Source organism: Parus major, chromosome 1, assembly GCF_001522545.3.
Source record: "Parus major isolate Abel chromosome 1, Parus_major1.1, whole genome shotgun sequence".
Lineage (NCBI taxonomy): Eukaryota > Metazoa > Chordata > Aves > Passeriformes > Paridae > Parus > Parus major.
Window position 1 is genome coordinate 8,487,518 of NC_031768.1, and position 10,978 is coordinate 8,498,495.

The 10,978-nt window shown below is 41.7% G+C and overlaps 1 protein-coding gene across 1 annotated transcript; it reads left to right on the top strand.

The window, feature by feature from the left end:
• The first annotated feature begins 1,685 nt into the window (after positions 1 to 1,685).
• On the top strand, positions 1,686 to 9,057 carry DYNLT3 (dynein light chain Tctex-type 3). The gene is made up of 5 exons (XM_015646357.2): positions 1,686 to 1,809; positions 2,769 to 2,810; positions 4,644 to 4,767; positions 5,694 to 5,771; positions 6,849 to 9,057. Exons 1-5 carry the CDS (start codon positions 1,780 to 1,782, stop codon positions 6,923 to 6,925), a joined length of 351 nt encoding a protein of 116 aa, XP_015501843.1. The 5' UTR covers positions 1,686 to 1,779; the 3' UTR covers positions 6,926 to 9,057.
• The last annotated feature ends 1,921 nt before the right edge of the window (positions 9,058 to 10,978 follow it).

Below are 10,978 nucleotides of genomic sequence, written 5' to 3' on the forward strand. Positions count from 1 at the left end.
AAAAAGAAAAGAAAAAAAAAAAGAAACCTTTATACTGCAGGAGATTTTCTTTCATGTGTTTTCCTATGACCACATCCCTCTGCACTTGCTCATAAAGATCTGCTCTTGAAGAGATTTCACCTTCAGTTTTCTCCTTCCATGGCCATTAGCAAATACTAAACATCAAAGCTATGTCGAGAGCAGGGCAATAAAAAAATGCTTTGCTTTACTTCCCTCTGTACTTTCATGTTTTTCAAACACAAGCTTTCCAATGAATGTACAGTTAAGACTGAACAAGAAACCCTTTTGTAAAGTGGGTGTCTGTGTGTCCAAACATATTCCACTGATACTGAAACTGGAAGCCTTGGTCTTCTCTGTCATGTTTAATGTGGTTTGGAAGTACAGGAGAAATCACGAGAAAATGCAGGAGAAACCTATGCAAGATTCCCAGATCCCCTCTAATAAAGATAAATAGTATTCATTTCATAATCCCACACTGAAACAACAACAAAAACCCCACCCTTTGAAAACTCAGCAGTTCTGTATGAGGTGCCTTTCCTGTTTCCCAGGCAACTTCTGAGAGACAGCAAAGATACAATGCATTTATATATATGTGTGTGTGTGTGTGTGTGTGTGTGTGTGTGTATTGAATGAACTAAAACTCAGGATCAATTCTCTATAATAGAATTTAAGGAACAGAAATTAAATTAGCCTTTTTTGTAACTTTGGTGGCAACATTACAGGTAACTAATGGTAACTTTGTGTCGGATAATTGACACAAATTCATTCCAAGCAGAGGGGAAAGGGGGAACCCAGGAAGGCGAGGGCTGTGACAGCTCCACTGGAGCAGCCCCTCCTGGGGGAGCTTTCCATGTCCAGCAAAGAACTTCTCAACAGCAACAACATAAGAGAGGAAAATCCTCCACTCTCGGGAGGGACTGTGCCCGGCAGGAACCGGGGGGAGCACTTGCTCAGAGAGTCACAGAATAATAAATTGGTTTGGTTTGGAAGGGACATTAAATACCGTCTTGTTCCAAGCACCCTGCCATGGTCACCTTCCACCATCCCAGGTTGCTCAGAGCCCCATCCAGCCTGGCCTTGAACACTGCCAGGGATGGGGCATCCACAGCTTCTCTGGGCAACCTGTGCCGGTGCTTCACCAGCTGGACAGTAAAGAATTTTTTCCTACTCTCTAATCTAAACCTACACTCTCAGTTTGAAGCCATTTCTCCTTGTCCTGTCACTACATGCTCTGTAAATAATCTTGCCCCTTCTGTCCTTTAGGATCATTTCAGGGACTGGAAGGTCTCCCCAAAGTCTTCTCCTCTCCAGGCTGAACTATCCCAATTCTCTCATGCTTTCCTCCATCCCTCTGATCAACTTGGGGCCGCCTCCGGGCCCGCTCCAATATATTCTAGTCCTTGCTGTGCTGGGGACCTCTCCACCCCTTCCCTTCCCGGCTGGGCAGGGCCGCTCCCGGCCCCCGGGGGAGCCCCGCCCGGCCCTACCGGGGCCTGCCCCTGCCCCTGCCCCTACGCCCTGCCCCTACGCCCTGCCCCTACGCCCTGCCCCTACGCCCTGCCCCTACGCCCTGCCCCTACGCCCTGCCCCTACGCCCTGCCCGTCCCTGCCCGGCCCGCCCCTACCCGGCCCCGTCCATCCCTGCCCGGGCCTGCCCGCCCCGCCCGGCTCTGCCCGCCCGGTCCAGCCCCACCCGGGCCTTCCCTCCCGGCGGAGGCGGAGCCGCGCAGGACTTTCGCAGCCGCCGCTGCCGGATCCGCCGCCGCCCGCGCCGGGGCCATGGAGGAGTTTCACCCCCACAACGATGAGGTAGGGCCGCCGCCTCACCCGGCGCTGTGCCCGGGCCCGAGCGGCGCTGGCCGGGGCGGGCCGGGGCCGCGGGCTGGATGTTCCCTCCGGGAAGGAGCCGCGGTGCGGGCGCTGCCGTGGGGCTGTCAGACCGCGGCCATTTTTGCTGGGAAAAACCCCGTTTCGGTGGGAAAATCCCCAGAAGTGCCAGGCCCGGTCAGTGCCGCGGGCTGGTCCTGCCTGCTCGAGCCCAGGAGCCGATCCCTCCCCGGGCGCCGCCTCAGGGCTCTGGGCACCAGTTTCCATTTAAAAATAAACCAAAACTCCAAGCAACTTGATCATTAATACCCTTGAGCTTTTCTGCCCTTGCCTGAGTGTTTGGAGCTCAGGGCTGTGAAGAGGCGGGTGGCACAAGGGAACGTGCTGTGACTCCTTTGTGAGCCAAGCCAAGTGCCCACGAGCTGGAAGGAGTGGAAAATAAGAGGAATTAAAACCTACAAGCTTTTCCTGCGCTCGAGAAAGGTATTTGGGTAAGGTAATGACTGTGCAAACCAGTCTTTCAGATATTAGGCTTGCAAAACCCTGTGTTGCCCTTGGGAAGCAAGGTGTAACCTGTGGGTTAGCAAGTTTGTGACTCCAGTAAAAACACAGCTTAAGACCCAGGTGAAAAAGTTTGTCGTTTAATTTTTCCTGGAGAATATTCCAAACTTGGACATAGTGGAATTTAATCTTTACAGGAAATGTAAAGTGAACCTGTTTCAAAGTTCACTGAGATCTGAGCTTTTTGGCCCCACTCAAACATCACTAGAAAAGAATGCTAAATAACATTATGGAGCTGAGGTAAAGAAGTAAGATTTTAAAATTATACTAGCAAACTACAATACAAATAACTAGACACGAGGCCTGATCATTACCTGTTCCTTAAACTATAATTTGTTTACTTTTCTGAAAGAAATAATAATAATTCACTTCTATTGCAGATGATCTTCAATGCTGATGAGGCCCACAACATTGTTAAGGAGGTAGGTTTTAGCTAACAACTGTATTTCAAAAAAGTTCTTTACCATACCTTGCACAGTAGTGAAAGCAATTATTTTCCTTGACCATCCCAGATAAATATAAAATTATTTATATTTAAATATAAAATAGAATTAGTATTTATATAAAGACAGAGTTTAACTTGGACCTGCTTTAAGCTTCATCTAGTTGCTGTCTTCAACTACCTAAAGAGGTAGTTGAAGATGAGAGGGGAGCCAGATTTGCAGTGGAAAGAGTCAGGGTGACAGTCACAAGCTTCAAGGGAAATTCACTCCAATTTATTTTTTCCCTTTATCCAGCTAGAGAGATGCTAATCACTGGAGAGGTTTCAGGAACGGCTTGCAGAGTCTCCATCCTTAGAGATTTTTAAAACTTGACTGGACAAGGCCTTGAGCACTGTTATCAGACTTGGAAGTTAGCCTTGGCATGTATGGGAGGTTGCACTCTGTGAGCTCCTTGTTCTAGCTTTTAAAATACATTTCTTGCAGAGAAAGAACAGGATGAAAGTGAGTAGCCTGATAGTTTAAATTAAATACCTAATAACTAGAAAGTGATTAATGAGAAGCCTGTTGCTCACAGATGCTCTCAGGTTTTGCAGAGAAATAGTGTTTTGAGACAGGGGTTTCTAAAGAGCCCCTGCAGGTCCTTTCCCACCTGCACTTTTTGAAGCTGCTCCAGTACACAACAGCAAGCTCTTGGATGTTAGATAAACAGCAGTTCAGCCCTTTATGTAACTGTCCCTGCCTTGTAAAGCCAATAGGGTGTGACCCCATCTCCAGACACTGGGAGTAAAGCCAAGCCTCTGCCTCTGATTGGAAGCTTAAGCAGGGCCAAGGACTCCAGCTCTGGGTACATTTCTGGAAGGACCAAAATCCCTGAGGTGTCTTGTCCCTGTTCTGTCTTCTATTGTGTTTTGTGATTGTTTGTTTCCACTGACTCCTTTGGCCAGCTTTGAACAGTGTGGTCAGAATTAACTGGGCTTTTCAAAATCTGGGGCACAGGTCTCTTACCTAGCCTGTTAGTGGGGGATTAGTGCACAGGATACATCTTACTGAATCAGGAGAACACAATTTTATTTCCCTTACCTTTTCCAGGTGTGTTTTTCTTAAGTGAATTCCTCAACTTTAAGAAGTACCTATCAGCACATAATTCTGAATTTCTCAGAAGCAGAGAATGCAATTTAAGAGTTACAGTTTGAGAGAAGGATTTTTGTTCAGTCATTTTAAGTTTAAGTATGTGTTGGCCAATCTGTAGCTGTGGAGAATGTCCAGTTTTCAGGCAGTTCAGATGTTTCTTATGCTACAAGATATGACCTTGAGTATCTTCCCCATCTTTTAAGCAGGTGTGTGCATTTCGCTATTGTCACTCTATTGCTGAAGGTTTTGGAATTTTGCTTATATGGTCTGAAAGGTTGGCCAGCCCAGACTGATATTATTGATTTGAGTAGTGCCATCCCCATTACAGCAGCTTCTGAAAGCCAAACTGGAGCTGGCAGTCATTAGGAACAGTGGGATGTGTTAGGATGTTCACTGGTAAATAAATCCATTCACTTGGTATCCAAAGTATATGGCAAAGGCCTTTCCTGCAAGAGATGTTTAGTCAGAGCCTCATTTTTATACCTGTAATGTTGTGGTAAATATGTATTAAAATTGAATTTCCAAGAAGGGTCATTAACTTCCTATTCAGCAGCTGACACCTAATGAGCTGATTTAAAGTGACCTAACTACCAGAAAAAAATCCCTCAAATTATGCAAAACATTTTATTATTCTACATTTTGAAGTGTGTTTACTGTAGCTATTTTTCCCCTTTGTTCTAGTGCATAGAAAGTGTTTTAGGCAAGGCAGATTATAATCACAACAAAGTCAACCAATGGACTGCTGCTATAGTAGAACAGTCGCTGACCCATCTGGTGAAACTTGGGAAAACCTACAAGTACATTGGTAAGTACAAGCAGCTGTACTTGTAGCACAGGCAGTCACAATAAAACATTGCTGAAAGATTATGGGGAATGTTATAAACAAAACAGAGCAGGTACCTGAACTCTTCTGTTACACACATTTTTAATAATACCTTTGGTAAACCGTGACAGTTTTACCTGGGCTGAGCATGCTGACAACACTTAACTCAGAAGATTACATGTTAAATGTCTCCTGATTGTTAAGCAACCCCAAGACAATTATATCAACCTTTTAGCATCAGTTCAGGGAAAAATCACTATCTTTAATAAAATCTTCAATCAAATTAAGCCTCTAAATAGAAATCTTTGGAAGACCTTAGTCCTGGATGCAGAGTCATGTCCCATTATATTTATGTGTATACGTGTAGAAGGAAAAGGGTAAATAAGAAAGTTTAACCCATTTTAGTCCTTTTATGGAGTGTTGATGTAATAGCAAGTGTTTGCACTCTGTTGTTTTGAAAGTCTTGACTCAAGTTGTCGGTGGTTTCATGACCATTGCAGGTCAGTCTAGAAAAGTCGCACATTACTGGAGTGTGGCTTCAGAGAGGGGTCAACAAGTATTTTTGGGAAACAACTCTTAACAAGTGTGACTTCTGCTGTACCTGTGAGGACAGCACCTGCAATCCCATTCTGAGGGGCACAAGCCCATATCTAGGTGGTTTAAATAATCCTATTAGCCAGTGTTTTGTTGAAGCTGTTGTCCTCATGTGAGTAAAAATAATCATGAAGTGAGTAACAAGTTCTTGAGAAAAATACTGGGGCCAAAGGGGTTGTCAAAAAAGGTTTTGTCTTAGCTGAATGCCATGTGCCAGCCCTTTGAAAATATAATACAGGCTGTATTGTAGTTTGTAAATGCTGAATGATTCACCTCTTCTGCTTGAATTCCCTGGTTTTGACTGTACCTTGCAGTTACCTGTGCAGTGATGCAGAGGAGTGGAGCTGGTCTCCACACAGCAAGCTCATGCTTCTGGGATACCACAACTGATGGTAAGTTTCCCCATCCAAACAGAAAATTTGTAATAAGAGAAATGTTACTTCTTGCTCAGTTGTAGTAGTTGGGTTGAACATTTTTGGGAGTGTCTGTGGAAGCAGTAATTTTGAGGATGAGGTGCTTGTGTACAACCCCAGCAAAAACATTATCAGACAGTGCCAGCATTAAGAGCAGTTGCTTTGTAAATTATGAGAAACAGGAATAAAAAAGCCTTTCATTGTGAAACAAGAGTCAAAACATTTAATCCTCTCAGCTGAAGAGGCAGAAAACATTGCTCACAGTAAATACATGTGGGTAGCCCAAACATATCTGCCTGCTGTGAGGGGACAGCTAGTTTGGAGGAGAAAAGAACTTAGTGAAAAATAGAAATAGTTTGTCTTAGAGTATGTGTTTCAGCTGTGTAACTATCAGCCAGGCTTTGGATGCATTGTATTGCTTCAAAATTAGTTCCAAATAGATTTTTTTCACAGGTCGAGAATATCACAGGGAAACAATATTTAAATAATTTGCTGTCTGTCACAGATTCAAAAAAGTCTTTCTAGAAGAGGGTGACAAGGTTTAAGTTTTAAACTGAGAGAGCCTCAAAAAGTCAACCAAGCTTAAAAAGAAATCGTAACATAAAGTTAGGTAAACAGCTTTATGTTTCTTTTGAAACAAAAAAAGCAAATCAAAGCTGATGAATCAAAGCATTGATAGAACAGAAGAGGAAGAACAAGAGAAAGTAAATACACTAGAATATATTTGATCCAGTCCCTTTTCTGATTTCTTGTCTGTCATGCCAGTTTCAGTATGGGAATTTCAAGGATTTTTGCAAATCCAGCTTTTAAAGAAAGATACTGGAGTGGTGCTTTCCTGTTAACTCTTAAGCTTTCAAGGCTCACATTAAGTAGCAAACAGTGTATAAGTTAATGAAAATGTTTTGAGGATTTTAGTTTTTTTTTTATAATTAAGCTGATATACTACTATTTCCCTTAAATTAGAACTTAAATATTCATATTAATCTGTCACTTCAATAAAATGACTATAGTAAAGACAATAGAATTCTATTTAAATTTTGTAATAATCTCTTTTAGGAACCTGCACAGTGAGATGGGAAAACCGAACCATGAACTGCATTGTCAATGTGTTTGCTGTTGCTATTATCCTGTAGCTGACTGGAAGAGAAAAGAAGCAACACCGAAGCCTTTAAAATAGTAAATCATCCTAACATATGGCTAGATATTTCAAACTATGATTTGTTTCTGTATGAGGAGCATATAGAAGTTCTCTACAGAGAGCATACAGTCTAAGCCAGTTCTCATAGATTAGTTACCTGAAAGCTAGCAAAAGAAATTTAATATATATTAAATGTCTGTATCTATCTGAAGAGAAAATTTTTGTAATTTAAATATTTAGAAGTACGTTAATAAGAAGTTGACACAAAGATAGTAGAATTTATGTCAAAGCTAATATCAAAGATACTTTATTCCAGAGGAACAAAACACATCAAAGAAATGTCAAAGGGCAAGCAAGACCTCTCAGGATTATGGTGCCTTTGGGAACAAATTATGAACACAATTCAGAGTGGATATACTGTAAACAATGCTGGTTCTCCATGCTTGATTAAACAGAGCAAACTCTCCCTTTGAATGCTGGTGCTTGTGAAATTGCATGAGCATCACTTTTTGGTCAAGCATGAATGTTTACATGGACACTAAATCCAGGTAAGCTTTTCCCCTGGAGGCAGAGGAGGACCTTGCTGGGACAGAGGTGAAATAAACCCAGTGCTAGCAGAATTCTAATTTGTCTTCAAATTAAGAGCATAATATTTGTTAGCAATTCAGGGAAACATGCTGGGGATCTGACACCAGCCCTTAATTCATCATTTATAAATCTGAAAACATTCTGAAGGTACTTAAATTTGATTTTATTCCATGATTACAGAATTTGTGGCAAGCACTTTATTGATTCCTCATGCAGTAGCCAGGAGCTAGGACAATATGACTGCACCCATCCTCCAAGTAGGATTAAAGTGATCAGTGAAGGCACACACATTTCCAGAGGCTCTTGTTAGCTTTGAAAGCATTTATCAAAGTAACATATCTGTTCTTTATAAGAGTTTCTCTTATGTTCTCTAAGTCTAGAATTGGATCTTAGTCCTGTGAAATATAAAACAGTTAAGTTTTCAGCACTAAGAATTCCCCTCCTTTAAGGACTTATGCAAATTCTTAACTTTGCTCATCTGATGAGTCTTAACTTGAAATATTCCACATGGAAGAAAAGCATTTGCACACCTGCAAGTATTTGCTGGATTGGGGCCTACATTTTTCTTGATAAATGCACAAATTATATGATTAAGAGATGTATCAATACCAAAAATGCCTAAATGATTGCTGCCACTAAGTGGCAGCTGCATTAAGTTGTTTTTTCAGATGCTGCTTAAGGATAGGATTTTTTGTTTATACTGTATGTCTTTGTAAGAGACTGGTAACAGCCTAACAGTGCTGTAGGGCTGTTTTGAACTTTAAGAAATGAATATTAAAGCGCTATTATGCAGTTTTGTTAGGTTTGGGTTGTTTTTCAGATAAATATTAGTTATACTATTGAAACAAGTGTCCTGTGCAAAGAGCAAGCTAAAGAATATTTTACTGCTTAAATTGTGTATATGTATAGCTAGTGTGACACTACAGAAGGAGCCCTGTGTATGTGTAGTTTACAGTACTGTTCAAAATATCTTGCTTTGCAGACAAATAAAATCCTGCTTTTACCGAAGTGCAAGTAAAATTAATACTGCATTTGCCAAAGGCAAGTGTTGTGTGAAGATGTGTATGTATGTTGTACTGACCTTCAAATGTAGATTAATAATTCAGCATTATTTGGGTAAGGGTAGAAATTTCAGAATTAGGTTCCAGCATCTAGGAGCCAAATTGTGGAACTGACAAAAATACGTTAGTTAACTCATATTTGGGATTGTGCAATGTGAAAAGATATGTGGGGCAGCAGCTGGAAAAAGGTTCAGTGTGATCAGTATGGTTAAAGAAGTGGGAGAGTAGAAAAAGTGGTGGCTGTTGTGCCCCTGTCATAGGTATTGAGGTACAATGATCAGAATAAATATTCACATAGCTAGTAATCTCATTTGGTATTTTTGCTTTACTTGAAAACCAGATGCACTGAGTAAGACTATCAGTTTAATGAGGCTTGGTAAAGGTCCTCCTGCAGAAAAACCTTAGAAAATACAGGTTAATTGTATGACTGTTTCACTTTTCTTTCTACCAAAAAAAATAAAGTTTTGCCTTAGTTGTATTTTTGCTTTGTGTTCTTGATCAATATAAAAAGTAACTGAGAAAGATATTCCTCTTCACTTGTCTACAATAGTGAGAACTTGGGAGATACATTGAGGATGCATTTTAGGGACAAGATCTTGTAGAAGTCCTGTTCCAAGCTTGGCCTAATTTCTTACACCTCTATTTCTCACACTTTTCCCCTATTGTGAATCTTGATGGTGCAAGTTAAAGCTTTTTTACTACAGAAAGATTATCATGAAACTCTGGGAAAAGTATTTTCATTCAGCATCATGTCCTAGTAAATTTAACTTGTTTTCCATCTTTCTTTTCCCCATCCTCTGTGGGTACACAGGGCTACTTTTAGCTCTCCTAACAAATGCTGAACATTATTATCTGCTTTTCCAAGTAGTTCATTCCAAGGATCATTCTATAAATTGCAGATTATGAAAGCCCACATTTCACTGGTATTTTCTATCAGAAAATATGTATTGTGTTGTGGCAATCAGGGGTTTGAGTTGGGACAGAAGTGTTTGTATTAAGGTCCAGCCCATGTCTAGGGAGCTGTGTGTTCCCCTCTATGCTTTCATGATGAAAGACACCTGCTGTTCTTCCCACGCAGGTTTTGTTAATGTAAACAGAGAAGTGTGAAAGTAAGGGAGCAGATTTGTTACTTTCCTTCTTACTGCCTGCTGGGTGTCTGCCAGTGACTCGTTACCTTTCTGACGGCTGTGATCCCGTTACGCTCGATCTGTGCCACCAGCACCGAGTCTGGTGTGTTCAGTTCAGATTCATGCACTCTAAAGCACTCACAGAAGCCACTGAAATCCCAGGCCCTGTGGAGTTGGATGTGAATGCCAGCACACGGATATTTTAAACACACCATAAAAGGAACTATTAGCTCCTGGAAGCCTGTGTGCATCAGTTCAGTGGCTGCCATATAGAGACAGCCAAGGTTTGTTCTAATACAGAGAGCAGTTCCTGTAATTAGCAATTCTTACCTGATTATTTGAGATGTACCTTGCTGCCTCCTGTGCAGTCTGACCAGATCATTTTGTTCCCATTTAATTTGGAGAGGGATTTTTTAGCAGAGTCATGGTGTTGATAAAAGCACAGAGCCAGTCTACACCCCCATCAGAATATCCTGTGTGCTGCAGGACCTTCCCTGCTCAAAGCCAGCACCAGTTTGTCTCTCAGGGAGTATCAGCTCAGATTTATCCTGTAAATGCAGCAATAAACCCAATTGTACCGTGGCTCCAAAGCTGTGCAGTCACATTTATATTGTGCTGCCTGTGAGCTGCTCTGCCTGCTGGGTTTGTGCCAGGTAAAGGCTCTGTGGACATTGGTCATGTATGGAAAGGTTTCTCTCTCCCCCTCCTCAAAGAAAGCTGCAGCCAAACACCACATGCCCACCCAGGGAGATTTTCAATTTCGATGAATCTAAATCATTATTGAGTAACTGGAGGTTTTATCTCCCATGTTCCACCAAGCATCTGTTTTCAGACACAGGAAACATATGTGGCAGCAGCTGTATTTGTTACATAAAAGTTTTCTAAAAAGAAACAGGGTCTTGCTAGAGTGACAGCTGCAAACACCCCTGAAACTCCCATCCAACATCTGATCTAAAACAACTTGAAAAGGGGAATAAGAGTCATAGAAACACCTCCCTGGTCATCATGGTTTGTGTCAGGCACTTCAAGTACTTTTGCACAAGTACTTGAAGCAAAATAGGTGGAAGGGCAAGTTTTGTAGTGACACTAACATTTTAAAATTTTACAGTTTTACCATATTGGTAAATTAATAACAGAGTTTTTAATCAATGCTTATGAGGCTGCGCAGCAAAGGGACGACAGAGGTCAGTTTCAAAGCCACCAAAATCCCCCATCCAGAGGGGAAGGTGGTGAGATGGACTTACCTGGCTCAGCTGCAACACATCCAAACTT

What these genes read in the sequence shown, in the direction of transcription:
- DYNLT3 (XM_015646357.2), top strand. Translation starts at nt 1,780, where the DNA reads ATGGAGGAGTTTCACCCCCACAACGATGAG. An exon ending in CCCACAACATTGTTAAGGAG is followed by an intron (nt 2,811 to 4,643) that starts GTAGGTTTTAGC and finishes CCTTTGTTCTAG; the next exon opens with TGCATAGAAAGTGTTTTAGG. An exon ending in CTGGGATACCACAACTGATG is followed by an intron (nt 5,772 to 6,848) that starts GTAAGTTTCCCC and finishes AATCTCTTTTAG; the next exon opens with GAACCTGCACAGTGAGATGG.